We start from the raw sequence: 17,243 nt of genomic DNA, 5'->3' as shown, positions 1-17,243 counted from the left end.
TATGTATATATGTATATATACATATATATGTATGTATATATGTATATATACATATATATGTATGTATATATGTATATATACATATATATGTATGTATATATGTAGATTTCTTTATTCTAATTTGCATTTGTTGGGCTTCTTGAATCCATGCTTTGGTGTCTGATTATTTGGCACTGATAAAACATCTTATTCAGATTGCTTCTGCTCCATTTTTCTCTTCCTTTGGGACTCCGAATGAATATGTATATGTATATTTTAGATCTTCTCATATCTTCTCTTAACTTTCCTTTGTTTCTTCCACGTCACATTCTAGAAAGTTTCTTTAGGCTCTTCTTCCAGGTTACGAATTTTCTCTTTACCTAGATCTAGTATGATGATAAACCCTTCCGTTGAGGCTTTTCACTTTTGGTCGTTGCATTTTAACCTCTAGAATTGATGATCAAAGGGACAGATTTGAAAGAAAATAATTTCCAATCTGCCGATTTTCAGACTTGGGTTTTTATCTCCTTGCAGAGAAAAGCAATAATGTTACAGTCTACTCTTAGTAGCTGGAGTCCAGTCAGTCTTTCTGTTGTCTGCCCTGGTCTCCCCTCATGCTGTTTGCTCGTGTGTCTGGATTTTGTCTTCTGGACACTGTATTTGAAAAGTGATCCTCTGAGAAATGCAACTCTAAGGTAACCACTTCCAGAATATTTATCAGCTTCTGCCCAGGGAATTGGAGTCACGAACAATACAAGAGGACAAGTTTGTTGGATGAAGTTAATCCAACTCCAAAAATTGAGATCTCCTGGGCATGGTGTTGTGAAGCCCAGCGGCTGTCCATGCCAGGACTGGTTTTCAGCCAGCTTACTCTCATTCCCAGAAGTTCTGGGCTCAAGTGGGAGGTCTGAGGTTTAAAATCCTGGCTCTCCTGTGGGACCGTGGAAGTGACTCATCTTCGTTAAGCTTCAGTTTTCTCACCTTGAATTGAGGCATCTTTTTATCTTACATATTGAGAAACTGATGCCCAGACAGGGAGGTAATTCTTGCCACATGCTACAATTGCTGAGCAGGAACTCTAAAATATAACCTAGGATCTTCAAGGCTGTTTTTACCTGAGATTTTAGTTTTGCGGCTTGTGTTGAGTGGCTCTATTTTCCCAACACCTTGGTTCCCCAGGACGTAAAGGAGATTCTACAGTCCTTACCCTATTTACCATAATAAGAAGGACATACCTGAATTAGGTCAGAGGACTGGGATGCAGGGGAGGCTGGGATATGGCAAAGTAAATGAAGGTTGGAGGGCAAGACAGAGCTGGAAAAGCTTGTAGGGTACTAGGAAAAGTAACATCAAAAGTTTCCTGCCAAAAAGGGCATACCCATTTGCTAGCATTGCAAACAAACTGGAGACCAGCTTGCTCCTAGCTCATTTCCCATGTTCACCCCTTCTCAGCTTCTACTGTGTGTCAGCCTTTACAGAGGGCTGTTGCCATCCACTGGGCTGGTTCTGAGACACAGCTTCTAGCTGTTCTAGAAGGTGCCCCAGAGTGTGACTTAACAGGTAGATGGTTGGAAGCTGGGGAATACTGAAACCAAGGGCACATACAAGAGGACTTGAGAAAAGGGTTGGTTTACCCAAACAACAGACAATTTAGGGACATTATTGCCTTTGTGGGCCAACATCTTTCACAATAGACTTTTCCTAGAGAAAAGACAAATCTTGGTAGAGGCTTAACTGCCAGGTTTCCTCCCGGCCTTGCCACATTCTCACTTCCTTACTAGAAAATACATGTTTCCAAGAAAATACACTTCTTTCAGGTACTTGCCTTGACACCTGTTTGTTGTTCCATAAGCCTGTTCCGTAAGCAGCATCCTGATTGCTGTTTTCTTTGGTCCTAGAGTCCCCAGCTGAGAGCTGGGTAGATGGGGCAGAATCGTGGAACTTTGGTAACATCAAGGACTCCCGGGGCAAGAAGTCTAAGAGAGCTCCTAATCCAGCCTGAACTGGGATTATTGCTTAAATTCTGGGACCACGCGCTGGTCTAGTGGACACTACAGAGCTGTGAGATCTTTGATTTTTGTTATTAAGATGACACAGATTAAGACCCTCAATATGTGAGAGTCCGGACCTGGAAGAAAGCAGCACCCCCCCCACCCCTGCCTTCCCCCCATTGCTAACTTCTTTTCCATTGAAAAGAGATCTTGTCCGCCATTGTGGCCCTTCCCACCAGCACTCCTCAGGGCCAACAGAGATGACAGGCACCACTTTTTGGAAGGCAAAGCCACAGGAATCCCTCTTGACCCTTAGCTACACCTCTGTGCTTTCCAAGTATAGATCTCTCTTGACTTATGAGGGGTTATGTAATGATGAACCCATTACAAGTTGAAAATGCATTTAATTAACACACCTAAACTACTGAACATCACAGTGTAGCCCAACCTACCTTAAATATGCTTAGAACACTCATATTAACCTACACTGGGGCAAAGTCCTCTAACAGTCTATTTTATAATAAATTGTTGAATATCTCCTATAATTTACTGAATACTGTACTGAAGGTGAGAAGCGGAAGGGTTGTCTGGGTCCAGGATAGTTGCAAGACGGTTGTTTACCTTCATGGTCGTGGGGCTGACTGGGAGCTGCAGCTCACGGCTGGTGTCCAGCATCATGAGAGAGAGAGGGTCGTACCGCGTATCCCTGGCCCAGGAAAAACTTCAAATTCCAAATTCCAAGTACAGTTTCTACTGAATGCATATCATTTTTGCACATTGTAAAGGAAAAAAGAATCATAAGTTGAACGCTCCTACATCAGGGGGATGTCTGTGTCCGGAAGGACAGTGTGACCTGCTTACCTGCAGGGCGGAGAGCCCCATTCAAATGACTTTCCTACTTTTAAAGGAGGGAGTTTGGGCTAGAGCAGAGCTTTTGCTTGTGGAACAAAGGGTGAGTCTAGGCATGAGGGTTTATGCTGGTTCTAGTTCTTTCTAAACAGCATGCATGTTCCTGATTCTGGTGAGGGAAGTTCTTCGTAGCACTGACTGCTGATGCGTGGTCAGTGCCGTAAGTCAAGACTTGGCACGACTTTGTCCTGTGGCTGCATCTGGTCATTGTTCCATCTTCTCTAGCCAGGTCCTTAGTGATGGCTCCTCTCCTCATGGCCTTGGCAACATCCCTGTGGTTGGGCCTTTCCTATTAGTTTACATATGTGCCAGTCACGGTGCTAAAAGTATCGTGATGAAGGCTGAGCCGGGGAGATCCTGAACAAGGAACAGTATTGTACTCTGGGGGAAGTTACTCGCGGCTCTGGGGCTCTCATGGGCTGACTGGACATGGTTGGAAGACGTTGGGCAGAGTGTCCAGTATTTGGATTCTTTGAGACTTTAAAAAGGTGTTTCTTAGGTCCTCCCCATCATTTTGACTTCTCTTCAGAGGAAAGTTTGGTTTGAATAGGTAGAAGTTCTCAAAGTAGAGTCTCAGGAACTTGTTAGAACTGAAAATTCTCAGCCCACACCTACAGAATGAAAGTCTGGCAATGAGGCCTCTCCATCCCTGTCCTTTAGAAGTCCTCCAGATGATTCTGGTGAAGTCTGAAGTTCAAGGACCACTTGGCACGCCCGTGGTTTGTAGGGACGATAGTCTAAGGTGGCCATCACTGGGAGCAGGTTGAAGGCATTTATAAGGAGGTAACACAAGGAAGGAATGGAAGGACCGAGTTTTGAATATCTGGTATGGCCAACTTAGGAAAAAGAGATAAAAAGAAGGGCTGATGTTCTCGAGTAAGGGATGGCAAACTTTGTCCACACAGGGCCAGATAATGAATATTTTAGACGTTGTGAGCCTTATGGTTTGTGTCCCACCTATTCCACTCTGCCGTTGTAGTGTAAAAGCAGCCAGAGGTGATACAGAAGCAAATGTGACTGTGTTTCCATTAAAACTTTCTTTGCAAGAAGAGGTGGCTGGGTCTGGTCCTTGGGCAGTAGTTTACTAACCTCTGGTCTATCAGAATTTACTCAGGCTTTTTATTTCCTTTCTGTCTCCGTGCCTCCTTCTCTGTCTCCCTCTCTCCCCTTCCCTCTCTCTTTCTGTCTTCAAACTCCCTTTTTCTTAGAACCCAGTAAAGCAGGAATTGCTCTAATTGAGGCACAGGTTGGAGACCTCAGAGCCTACCTGTTGAGTTTCCCCTTTTTCTCAAAGTGGGCCCTAATGCTTTTTCTCAGAACACATTTTAATGTCATTTGAGTACAGTGTTCCAGTGTCTGGGCTCAGGGACACTTAAGCACTGCCACTTGAGTGAGTTGGTAATTCTTCCTGCACTGACAGGGGCCTGTACCCAAGGTGTGGAAGGAGGAGGAGGCCGTGGGAAGCCTGAGATCAGGCCTGAACCTGAGGGTCGAAGAGCGTCTCCTTTGCTGCACTGCACGGTCTCCCCCTCTCTCTGCAGGTTCCAGCCAGCCTGCTGAGGCCGAGACCCAGAGCATGAGTCACCGATCAGATGCCATCCACCTGCCCTGGGGTCAGACGAGCGGTCAGGGCCTCGGAAACCAGGGCGTCCACACCCAGCCCATGGAGATGATGCTGCACTTGAAGCAGGCCATCGAGAAGCATGTGGGGCAGCTCGCCACCAGGCACCAGCAGCAGGACCTGGTGCCAGAGGAGGAGAGGCCTTATCAGGCCCCCAGGGAGCAGGAAGCCCTCCTGGGCAACCTAATGTACCAGTTGGTCAATCTCCTACAGTCTGGGGCCACGGGTGGCCCGGGGCTCCAACCGTCCTGCCCTTCCCTGGATGTGAAGGGTGACGCTAGAGGCGGGCAATGGCAATGGGCCCAGTCATCCAGGCAGCCTGCCCAGCCAGGTTACCAACTGAATGACCCTGAAGCGACATTTGTCAGTCAGCACCTGTCCAGCCGTGGGATCGACATCTCTGCCTCCTACCAGGCCAGCTTCCGGGACTACAAGATGTACCAAGGAGATAAATACCATGAGGACGAGAACACCTTGGTGAGGATGCAGGGCGGGGGGGTGGTGAGGGTGGCAGGGCGGGGGAGACATCTCTTCAAGGGCCCTGATCACCAGGATTTACGGAGTCCTGGGCTCTCTCTCTCTCTCTCACTCTCCCTAGCTCCACGAAGTAGATGCTATTATCATCTTAGAGATTAGGTAATGGGCACAGAAGCAAGGTGACAGTGCCCAGAAAGTTAAGAGCCCTGCCTGGGTCCTCCCCGCCTCTCCTCTGCAAGCATTCCCTCAGTCCCTGCTCTTGGCCATTAGGGGTCACTGTGGTCACTGTGGTCACTGTGGTCAGCAAACCCGTCCTCACCAAAGGGAGTCAAGTGCTAAATGTAGTCTGCCTCTGGGGAAAGGAACATTAATAATAACCTGAGAGAAGTAAAGGGAGGCCCGCTTGGGTGGTCTGAGGTGTATTAAAAGCCAAATCAGCCAGTCATGCGGTGGAGGTGACCGGGGTGTGGGGGCGGTCTTTCAAGTACGAGGAACCACAGGTGTGGAAGTTTTACGGTGGGAAAGGCTTGGAGATAGGGAAATGAGGCTCCTGGGCTAGATTAGGGTACGTGAGTGATGGGATGAGAGCTGTGAGGTGTTAGGATGGGGAGGTTAGGCTAGAGAGCCAATGAGAGGCTCCCAGCCGGAGAGGTTCACAGCAGCTTTCTAGCCAGACGATGGAGGACAGCCCTAGTCCTACTTCTTTTCTGTTTCTAGCTAAGTGATATGTGGTCAATGACCATTTGCTTTCTCTGGGGACCAGCTGAGTCCAGCATCTCCACTGGACTCTGAAGAACCCTATTTCCTCCAGCAACACGGAAGTGGAAGTAGCAGAGATGGGCATGAGACAGGCCCTAGGGTCAGGCAGATGGAGTTCTGTCCACCACCAAAGTCCTGTGGCTAGTGGGGTAGTCTACTGTTCTGAGCCTCACTCTCTTTTCCTTTTCCTTGGGAGTTGTGAGAAGTAAGGGCACTGCATGAGGCACTTGTCTAGGGTCAGGCACATAGTAGGAACTCAGAGACTGATCTCTGGTGTAGAAGCACAGTGTGGCTGTAAAGGGGGAAATTGCAAGCTGTACGATTTCTGAGTCTGTGACAAGTTTTCTGACACTTGAGGTTGTTAGACATGGAGTGAACTGCCTCATGGGGCAGTGAGATTTCCATTTGAAATAATCTAAGCTGAGCGCTTACTAGAATGTTCTAGGAGGTCCCTATAGGGCAGGGCAAGTGGACTGATCAATTCCTTCCATCTCCAGGGCTTCATTAACCTTGGCCTCAGTGAGAATAAGCTCTGCCTTGATCTGATGACTGAAAGGGTAAGCCAAGTCTTGGGCTGTGCTGGGACCCACTCTTGGGTCTAGTCCCCTCTAGAATCTTTCTTAGCATGTGGTAGATATATGAATGGGACTTAAGAGTTTAAGGAAGGGAGTGGGGGAAAATGCTTATAGAATAACACATCTGACCTCCTGGCTTACTGTGTTTAGGGGTGTGCTCTGGCTGGGTCTATGGTGGGTAGGCTGCCAAGGGAGCTCTGACCCAAGTGTAGGGTTGGGGAGGTCGTCCAGCAACAGTCCTCAGTGAATTCTCTTTGTGTAACCTATGACTAGAGGATTGGGGCCTCCATTCATGAAGGGGCATGTGACATGGTTCCCTCTTCTCTTCTGTAAGGCCCCAGGTTGTAGGGCAACTACCCATATGCATCCTAGTGGTAGGATGAGGCCTGTTGGTCTTCCCTGATCTGGCTGTCCTCATGCTCTATTTGTCAACAGTTGAGTCAGAGTGATATGAATGTCATCGAGGATGTCCTGCTGCAGTATCCTGATTGGTCCGGACAGCCATTGTAAGTAACTTCCAGATCTAAAGTCTTGTGGCCCCCAGACACCTGTTCTCAGGGAGGCAAGGACCCAGGGTGCCAGATTCTTGGTTGGCTACCTCCCTATTTCTTTGGGTAACAACGTCTAGAAAATGTCTAGAGTGAAACCTCCTCAGGAGGGAGCCTAGTGTAATAGAAATAGCACTGCCCTATAATTCAAAAGGCCTGAGTTCTTGTCCAAACTCTCACACCTATTGTCTACATCGCCTGGAGAGTTGATAGCATCAGTCGGTAGCCCTGTGACAGGAGGTTGGATGATCTGCTTTTTGGAAAAGGCTGTAGGCTAGACATTGACTAAGGCAAGGCCCCCGGGCCTGGGTACCACCAACTCTGTCTGGGTCTACCCACAGCCTGCGGGAGGAGGTGGCCCGGTTCCTGACCTGCTATTGCAAGGTACCTGCTCAGCTCGATCTGGAAAATGTGAGTCCGTTTCCCAGTCTCACTGCCACTCTGGTAAAGGGTATATTCTTGGGAGACTCTCTGCATTTTCTAGAACCAGCAGAGACCCTCAGGGCCAGGGCAGAGCCAAGGCCAGTGGGTCCTGGAGGAGACCCACTGGAGGAAGAGGAGGTTCCTGTTGCATGTCCCTCCTAAGGGGAGGGAGACGAAGGGGTCAGACCTTCTTACATGGGGTTTGGCTTTTGACTTCCGCCTTCTGTGCATCTTCAGGTAGTTGTTCTAAATGGCTGCTCCTCTGTATTCTCCACACTGGCCATGGTTCTGTGTGATGCAGGAGGTAAGTCAATGGACTCTGCTTTCCCTCAGGAAATAGCACTCATGGGCATTGGACCTTAGGAAAAGAAGGATATCTTGACTCAAAGGCCTTTCCCCGAATGTGCTGGAACTTCTAGCCCGATTCGAACACCTTCCTACTATTTCCATAGGAGGGACGGATTTGGGTCCCCATTTAATATGGAAGGAAAATATGGGACAGTCCTCAAGGAGGTGTGCCTTAGAAAGAGTGAGAATTGGAGTCAACTCCATATATTACTGGCTGGGCTTCTAGACTCAACTCCAGTATGGAGAGCCCTGGTAAACTAGCCTAGGCCAGTTAGATTTCTTAACTCCTATCTCCCTTGCCAAAAAAAAAAAAAAAGGGAGGGGGCAAATTCATTTTAGATCAAATAAGGCTGAGGGATGTGTTCCCAGTCTCCCTCCTGACAACACCTGAGCGAGAGTCTCTGATCTTAGCTCTGGCTCCGTAGAAGGAAGTTACCCTGATGGCCAGTTTCACTCAAAGGAGTATGTCCTTGGTTAACTCCTCCATGAGGCCAAAGGAAGGGGAAAGAAAGAACCCAGGGACTCATCGGGGCAGGTAGCCAGAGCCATGCAGAGAGATGAGCGACCTTTCTGGGCATGGACCTCAGCCTCTCATGTTCGGACAGGAGCTGGGAAGACTTGCTGGATGACTAGGGCTCCAACTGCTAGCAAGCTGGTTTGGGTTTTTAACCTGGATTCCGAGCCATTCCTAGCAACATTCTTCCCCTTCTCCTTCCCCAGTGTTCCCTGAATAATGTTTATAAGAATGTAACGTTTATAGAGCCGAAGGCTAAAAATTAACTCCCAAGTTAATCTCACTCTCAGGTGAGATTGCCAAACTAACCTCTGTCTGTAGTGTTGCTAGTGGTCTGGGGAGGGGGGTGGCTGGCAGTTTCCCACCAAGAGCCCCCGGACTGACGGCATTGTCTCCCTGTGCTTCCAGAGGCCTTTCTGACCCCCACCCCCTTCTATGGCGGCTTCGTCTTTAGTTCCGGCCTGTATTCGAAAGTTGAGCTGATTGCTGTCCACCTGGACAGCGAGGTCAGAATGGGGCCCTTTCCCCTGCTCAGCTCCTCCCCTATAAGTGATGGTGGGGGGAGAATGGAGAAATTAGGGCAAAGAGGGCATGAGGGATGGCAGCCCTGAGAATGAGGGATTGGATTGTGCGGTGTGTAGAGGAGCGAGGGACCGGTGCTTAGAAGCATTCAGGTAGGCAGTGCTCAGGCAGTGTCTGTCTTCCAGAGCACGGATGCGAACCCCTGTCCGTTCCAGCTCACCGTGGACAAGTTAGAGTGAGCTCTGCTCGAGGCGACCCTTGCAGTAAGGAGGGACCCATGTCTTCGGGGTGGGTGCTGCTGCCCCCGAGAGGGGCTGAGTACTGAGACCCAGGACCACATTCTCACAGAGGTGTTGTAGGCTCCTTCTTTGGAGGAGGGGGTATCCCGGGGGCATGTCCCCCTAGGAGCCCTGAGCCCTGTCTCTGGGGGCCGTCCCCAGAGCTCCTCCTTGCTCGCCCCTGTGTGGACAGTAAGAGAGCTGCGTGCTGCAGATCCTAAGCTGCTGAGATCCCAACTAGATGCCTCGGGGAGGTGCCCAAAACTAGGCATCCTGACTTGACCTTCAGCTGAACTTGAGGTAGATGAGAAGGACCTGTTGTGTTCACCTCAGTGATGTTTTTGGGGGTTTTGTTTATTTGGGGGTCTTGGGGGCTTTGTTGTTTTTTTTGTTTTTGTTTTTGTTTTTTTTAGGGGAAAAAGGTCAGAGGCCTCATACTAATCAACCCTCAGAATCCCCTCGGAGATGTCTACTCCTGAGACTTACTGGTAGAATGCCTGGAATTTGCCAAGAGGTGGGGTTCCAGTCCTTGGGACTAGACGAAGTCCCTGAACAGGGTTCCTATCACTCATGGCCAGGAAGCTGGAACCAGATGTAATTTATCCCAATATTCTTACTGCATGATACACTTTGCAAAGCAATGTACAACTCACTGAAATTGAAGTGAAAGAAAATGCACCCACATGCTTCAACCAAACATTTTTTGCCTTGCTCCCCCGCCCCCCTGCCCGGTACAGACACCCACATAACAATTATGATCTGGTTTTGTTGCTTTTCCTCTTTTTGTCATGTAACCACTTTCTCCCAGTATCCGTTTCCCATCTACTTGGCCTGAAGCACCAAGGAAGCCAGACTCTCAGACCTTGTGGGGTGAAGACGTGTCCCCAGAGAACCCTCGTGTCCCATTTTCACAAACATGTTAACATCGGTTATCTCTGGAGTCCTGAAATAGCCCTATTTGTTAGGGGTGCTAATCTCCCATTTTCTAGAAGAATCACACTTACGCAAATGTCATAACTCTAGTCCAGACCAATTCATGGCAGAGCATGAGGACAAGAGGAAGAACCTGGAAGTGTGTGGGCTGGAATTTGACAGAACTAGGTTCAGATCCAAGCTCGAGCACCTGCTAATTGAGGAACTCACTTTGTCACAGAAATGGTTTCTTTATCCATGCAGTGGAGATACCAGCTCTGCCTGGGAGGGTTGTTGGGAGAAGAAGCAGGGTGATTTGTACTAGCACTTAGCCCGCTGAAGGCCACTGTCCAATCGGCCCCAAGGTGGGAGCTCCTGACTATACTAGATGTAAAACTCTTGGGGACACTCTTGCAGCCCTCCCCATTGCATTGGTCTCTGCTTGACAGCTGAAGGATTAGATGTTCTCTTGACTGTCTTTGGGTCCTCTTCCTTCTTACCTCTGAGCCAGGTCTGAAGACACCCCCCCTTCTGGTATACCCCCCTTATATGTTACTGTGTCCCTTGGAAGGGTTGGATGGGCTGTGGGAGCAGCATCCGAACTGTCTCCAGAGAAGCCCATGAAAGAAAGGGAATGGAGATGGGAGAGAACCTAGATAATGTTCTCCCTCTTTGGCCCAACCTGTAGGTACAACCTCCATGTGATTATAGATGAGATTTACATGCTGTCTGTATTTGACGAATCCATCACATTCCACAGCGTTCTGAGCATGGAAAGGTGAGTTTGTTGGCCTCCTCTGGAGTAGGGAATGCAAGCCATGAAGTTCCTGCTTTTGCAGGGTTGCGTTCATGGGCCATATTCTTGATTGGCTGTGTGCTAGGAACCGGGGCTAAGTGTCATCGGGAGTGTGGAAATGACCAAAGCATCCTCTTTCCTCCCAAGTGTCTTTTTGCAATGCTGCTTTGTACATGAGATAACTTGAAGGCAAGGTAGAAAGCACACTGTCAAACGTCTACATAAAACCCCACAGAAGGTCAGGGTAGGAATTTCTTGATAAGAAGTGCATAGGAAAAGAAGAGAACTAGGACACTTTCTTAAGGGTAGCATGTGGCCCTAAGATAGGATCCCAGCAGATAACGCAAGACCAAGGCCATGCCTGGCAGAAGGATCAGTTTTACCCAAAGTGGGGCAGTTAGAAATAGGTGAGCACATTTAAAAAATGGTGGGTAGCCCACATGTGTGAAGAGCTCATTGCCAGGAAGGTGGCTTTGGACCAGCAGCAGGAAGGCCATGAGTCAGGCCAAGGGGCCCAGACTTCATTCAGTGGGCACTCGGGAACTGTCCCATCTAGTTCCCCAAGGATACCTTTTGCTGACTCCCTGGCTGTTAACTGGGGCAACTGTTTCTTGAACTTTGGGCCCCAGAGGCTCTTATTTCTAGGCAGGACCTCAAGTCCATTTTCCTCTCTTGCCCTCATTGACCCCAAGTCTTCATCCTTTCAGTAGTTCTTCATAACCTTGATTGTACCATCTCCTCTCCAGTTTGCCTGACCCATGTGATCTGGGGCACCAGTAAGGTGAGCCCCAGCTTCCCTGATTGTACCATCTCCTCTCCAGTTTGCCTGACCCATGTGATCTGGGGCACCAGTAAGGTGAGCCCCAGCTTCCTGTCTTTGGGTAGAAAAGGAAAGGGGGCCAGGAGGCGGGCAAACCAGGTACTCCTTCCCCTACCTCTTTTCCTCTAGGATTTCGGCACCTCTGGCTTCCGCTCTGGTGTTCTTTACACGTACAACAAGGAGGTGGCCTCTGCCGTGAGCTCTTTTGGCTATCTCCACGGTATCTCTGGCATTGCCCAGTACAAGCTGTGCCGGCTGCTTCAGGACCGAGGTAATGAGTCCCATCCTGGGCTGGGATCGTGGCTAGGCATCATGGCCATGGGGGAGTTCCTGGGTCTGCTTGGGCCCCTGACATACCTCTAGTCCACCAAGAACCTGTTCGCAGTCTTGGGTTTAATGGTGGCAGGACAGGAAGTTTGAAGGCGGGCGGGATGTAGCCAGGCTTGTGCACTAGGGCAGAGGGGGAAGGCGGAGCTGCTGGTCTAAAACACAGATGGGCTTTCGTGTTTGGCTGCCTGGGAGCTTGAGCTCTGCCTGGAAAGGGCAGAGGCAAACTGTTCTCTAAGGCTTGAAAGACAGAAACCCAATGCAAAGGTGAATTTTCCCTCCCCAATACCCTGCTTGCTTCGGGCAAAGATGACCCCCAAACGCCACGATTCCTTGAAGACCTCACCTTCCAAGGTGGCCAAAGGAGAGCTACCATTTGGGCAAGCTGGTGTGGCTAGACCTATGGCACCTGGATTCAATTTCCTCTATGGATCACAAGTGAATCCTGGCTTCAGAGGAAACCTTCCCCTCCCACCTCATCTGTTTAATGCCGTTACCCCAACGTAGATAAGGCCCCCTTTCTTTAATTCCCTATAACAGAGCAGATGCCAGGCTGGAGGGTTTAAATTAAAAGCTGGGATATAATGATACAAATTAATGTAATTTGATAATCTGGTTTAGAAACAATTTGCTTTCAGCTTTGGCAGGGGGAAAAGGGTGGCTAGGAGAAGTCCAACCAGATGGCCCCATGTGTGGTGCCAGGCCCTTTGATATGTGGCAGAATCCAGGTTCCTGGCCCCTTGGACACGAGTTCTCCACCTTGCGCACATGGGACTTATCTGGGGAGCTTAAATGCTGATACGTGGGCCCTATCCCCAAAGATTCCGGTTTTGATCTGCAGGTATAAGCTGGGCATTGGGACTTTTAAAAGCTCCCCAAGAGGTTCTAATGTGCCGCCAGTGCTAAGAATAACTGGGTAAAGAACCCCCCACCCCCAGCCTGTCTAGGTTTCTCCAAGTCCACTGTGTGAGGCTCCGAGTATCTCCCCAGTTGGCAACAGCAGCATCTGTCCCACTACTGGGGACTCTGACTCTGTGTCAGGGGTGTAAAGCCAAGTGGAACATTCCTACTGACCTACTGAGGTGTGCTGGGTATGGATATCCTCAGCCCGGAAAGAACCCGGAGTCTGGCTTAGATAGAAATCCCAAGGAGGGAGCATCTGATAAGGCTCCTGCTGGCAGATCTCTGCCACCAGAGCCCTGACAGCTCTCTTCCCCGCCCCGTCCAGAATGGATTGACACAGTGTACCTGCCCACTTACTGCTCCAGGCTGCAGAAAGCTCACAGATACATTACTAAGAAGCTGAAGGCATGGGGGATCCCTTTTCTCAACCGTGGCTCTGGCCTCTACATCTGGATCAACTTGCAGGTGGTGAGCTGTGGGACCGAGGCCCTGGTATTCTGGGGCGGAGCTGCCTGATGCGTCTTCAGCTCAGCTCCATCCTTCTGCCTTCCCTAGTACCTGGATCCGTGCACCTCTGAGGAAGAGCTGCTGCTGCATTACCGCTTTCTGGACAACAAGCTTATGTTGTCCCGCGGCAAGACCTACACATGTAAGGAGCCTGGCTGGTTCCGCCTTGTCTTTGCAGATAAGCCCTCCGGCTAAAACAAGGTGAGTGGTCCGGACCTCAAGATCGTGGCGTCCTTCAACGATGCCCCATCAACTCCTCTATTGCCCAATTCCTGGATTTTCCCTCTTTTGGGGCCTTTAGCAGCCTGTAGTGCCAGCCTAGCTGTGGCATCTACTTTCGTGACTTTGAGCTCCTTTGCAAACAGGAACCGACAGGCTCTCGAACACCTCACCCTTTGGGTGTCTGCTCTGTGCCTGCCCGGAGTGAGGCATTGGGACTACCCACAAAGAAGTGGTACATTGCCCTTGTGGGACTAGTGGCGTATGGCCGGGGAGATAGACCAGTAGAGGACCATGGGGGTCCCAGTATTTTCTCCTGTGGAGTTCAGATTTTCCTCTGAAGGTTATGGAGACTCCAACCTTCATTTTTCCAATTTTCTGTTGCATCTTGCCACGTGCTGGATACTGTTCTATCTCTGGGAACAGAACCGTTAACGAGAGAACATTTATGTCACCGAAATACCTTTTGGAGAATGGACTGAGCAAAGAGAGGCAGATAGAAAACCCGATGAGGTCAAGGGCATGAGCCAGGTTCCTGGATTTGATGTGAGAGCTGAAGGTGTCCGGCAGGCAGATGCTGGGGTAGTGCAGCTTAATGAGAGTGGCTGGAGCCGGAAATCCATCCCCAAGAACTTCAGCATCCCTGAGCGAGGCACTCTGTGGTGGTCTGCCAGGATCTGGGGATGTCTGGGACCCACCTGCAAACCCACTAAAATTTCGTGTCTCTGTCCCTGTTTGGACCCTCCAGCCATGCACCGGTTCTACCAGGTGCTGGAGGAGCAGAAGCAGCGTCTGAGAGTGAAGCAGCTGGAGAGCACACAGAGAGAGTAAGCGGTCGGCCTCCCGCCCAGAGGCTGCTGCCAGGCACCTGCTCAGGGACCCCCTGACGGCGGCCACTGGGCCAGAAGCAGGGGTTTGGGCCTGGTGCTGTGACGAGCCACGCATGGGCTCCTCCAGGAACGGGCTCCTCTGACCCCGTCATCAACCTTCTCCAGTCGAGCATCTGTTGCTTTGGAATCTTTGCATCTTTTTCGTCTTTGCTAGCCGTTGCGGGTGTATGTGAAATGTTTTTATGGGGGTTGGGGTGGGGGCTTGCTGGGTCCTGATTTTGGTGGTTTTATTTTTGCAGGCTGCATCTAATAAATTTCATGTTTTCTCAAATTCTAGGCTTGTTTTCTTTCATTACACTCATTTGTGTCAACTCTGGGAGATTTTTTTTGGGGGGGGGGTCTCTTTTAAATTCTAAGGCAAGTTGCATGTGAAGAATACTGTCCAAGGAAGGTGAGAAAGGAAGGAAAAAAGAGATTCCTAATTGACAAAGCGCGTTCTAGATGTCAGGATCCTATGGGACGTTGCATCCCACAAGATCACACCATGCTCAGGTGTGGCTGCAGTGTATGGTAAAGGTGCCCCTCAAAAGGCTTTTAAAATGAATCTCTAGGGCTGAGCCTGGGGTCTTCCATTTTCCATTTTCATCTCTAGTGTTTTCAGCTATTCAGATCAGACCACCTGGGAGCTTGTCTATAGAGCTCTGGCATATCTGCCTTTCAGTCGGAGGACTCGTGCTATGCCCCGGGCCCAGCACAGTCTACTGTGTTTTACAGATGACAAAAGAGCTTTTTAGCACTAACTGATGGCTTTGGTCAGTCACTTGACTTCGTAACCATCCTCTCTTGGGTCCAGATTGGATGGTTCTTATTACTTCAATGACAACCTTTTTCTTTTCTTTTCTTTTCATCAAAAAGCAGTATTACAGCAAATCCTGATTCTTTAGGGTATATCTATCTATCTATCTATCTATCTATCTATCTATATCTCAGATAGTGTTCTTTATAAATTGACTAATAGGATAGTAGACACAAGGAATTCACTGGATGAATGAGGGCGGCCATGGGACCAGAGAGAAGATGAAGATGTGAAAGAAGAGAAGCAGAGGGGGACCTGGGACATCTGTAATGAGGGCTAATAGACAGGACAGTCAGGACACTGTCCTCATTTGAAAGGGACAGTCATGGAAGGGGTCAACTATTTTGTCTTCCACTCAAGATTTGAATGGTTGAGTGGAGAAAACTTCGTATCTCCCTATCCACGAGCAGGGAATCTCCTTTCATTTATTTAGGTCTTTAATTTCACTCGGCAAGGTCTTTGTGGATTTCAGAGCACACATTTCGTCCTACACACATCCTGTTATCTCTATATGATGCTTTTCATGTTCTGCTAAAGGTATTGCTAACTTCATTTTCTAATTGTTTGCTGCTAGTATGAAACAACTGATTTTTGTATCTTGTATCTATCAAGAGCTTTGAAGGCTCTGAGATTTTACCCTACTTACAAACAGCTTTCGAGGATGCTGGCAGAAGACATGAGAATTCTGGGTCAGAGATAAAGGACAGCTTCTTACTCACAGTGGAATCAGAGAATCAGCTTCTGGTTCTCCAAGCCCTGCTTCCTAGAAGGCAACGTGAGGAGGACCCACTGATGCCCGCACATGAAGTGGGGTGTCCTGCAGAAGAGGAAACCCAAGCTTAAGTAACAGGATTCTTGGCCGATGAGCAGTAAGCCTGCCTGAACTTTGGCCCCAAAGGAGACATTTTTATCATACTGAGTAATAAACCTACCCTTTGCTCTAGAGGGAGACATTATCCAATGCTGTTCACTCTACACGTGTGTGTGTGTGTGTGTGTGTGTGTGTGTGTGTACCTCCTTGAAGAGAGCCTAGAACAAAGACAGTCAGTGCCCCTCCTTGTAAGACAGACAGAAACATGAGAGACCTAGGAAGAATCCTCTCCTGACAGTATCTTGTGACCTTGCTAAACTCATTATTAGCCTTAGTAGCATGGCAGGGGGAAAGGGAGATTTCTTTAAATTTTTAATGTATACGATCATGTTGATTATAAATAAAGATGATTTTCCTTCTTCCTTTTTAATATTTCTAATATTTCTTTTTATGTAAGATTTTATTCATTTATTAGAGAAAGAGAGCACGAGTTGGTTACAGGGCAGAGGGAGAAGCAGACTCCCTACCGAGCAGGGAGCCTGACATGGGGCTCCATCCCGAGACCCTGGGATCATGACCCGAGCTGAAGGCAGATGCTCAGCCGACTGAGCCACCCAGGCACCCCAATAATTTTTCTGTTCTAATTGCATTGCCTAGAACCTCCAGTACAATGTCAAATAAAGATAGTAAGGGAGGACATTCTTGTTCTCAATCTTAGCAGAACTGAGGCCACTCTTGATCTTTTTTTCTTTCTAAGAAGAAGCAGGGAGCCAGAGGGAGAGAGGAACAGAGAATCTCAAGCAGGCTCTATGCCCAGCGAGTAGCCGATCTCACAACCCTGAGATCATGACCTGAGCGGAAATCAAGGTCAGATGCCTAACCGACTGAGCCACCCAGGCACCCGACTCTTAGTAAGTATTTTTCATACTGCCCTTTCCCAGATAAGAGTTCCTTCAATTCCTAGTTTGCTGAGTTTTTTTCCATGAATGAGGGTTCTGTTTTTGTCATGTTCTTATCTATACCTCTAGAGAAGATTAAGTTCCTTTAAGTATTAATGTGGTAGATTACACTGAACTTCTTAAATATTAAGGGAGGGTCCTATTCCTGCAATAAGGTGCATATAGTCACGACACATTCTCCTTGTGTATATTGTTGATTTGGTTTTATATTAAGAATTTTACATCTATTTTCTTGAGTATTGTGCTATAACTTTCTCTTTAGTAACACATGGTTGGTTTTGGTATCAGAGTAATAATGACCTCATAAATATGTTGGCAATCTTCGTTCCTCCATTTTCTGAAAGTTTGTGTCAAGTTAA

At 48.6% G+C, this 17,243-nt stretch overlaps 1 protein-coding gene across 1 annotated transcript; it reads left to right on the top strand.

Annotated features, from left to right (window-relative positions):
- Positions 1-4,455: 4,455 nt before the first annotated feature.
- On the top strand, positions 4,456-14,264 carry LOC111150118 (1-aminocyclopropane-1-carboxylate synthase homolog (inactive) like). The gene is given in 16 exon segments (XM_022507483.1): positions 4,456-4,977; positions 6,234-6,293; positions 6,747-6,817; positions 7,201-7,270; positions 7,520-7,586; positions 8,553-8,650; positions 8,852-8,929; positions 9,358-9,458; positions 10,545-10,634; positions 11,399-11,412; positions 11,474-11,508; positions 11,602-11,743; positions 13,028-13,170; positions 13,258-13,393; positions 13,396-13,410; positions 14,177-14,264. Coding segments are annotated over 16 exon segments (1,725 nt in total). The 3' UTR covers positions 14,260-14,264.
- Positions 14,265-17,243: the final 2,979 nt, after the last annotated feature.

This window comes from Enhydra lutris, unplaced genomic scaffold (genome assembly GCF_002288905.1).
Source record: "Enhydra lutris kenyoni isolate GAN:26980312 unplaced genomic scaffold, ASM228890v2 scaffoldscaffold22, whole genome shotgun sequence".
In the NCBI taxonomy this organism is placed as follows: Eukaryota; Metazoa; Chordata; class Mammalia; order Carnivora; family Mustelidae; genus Enhydra; species Enhydra lutris.
This window is presented reverse-complemented; position numbering and strand designations above follow the sequence as displayed.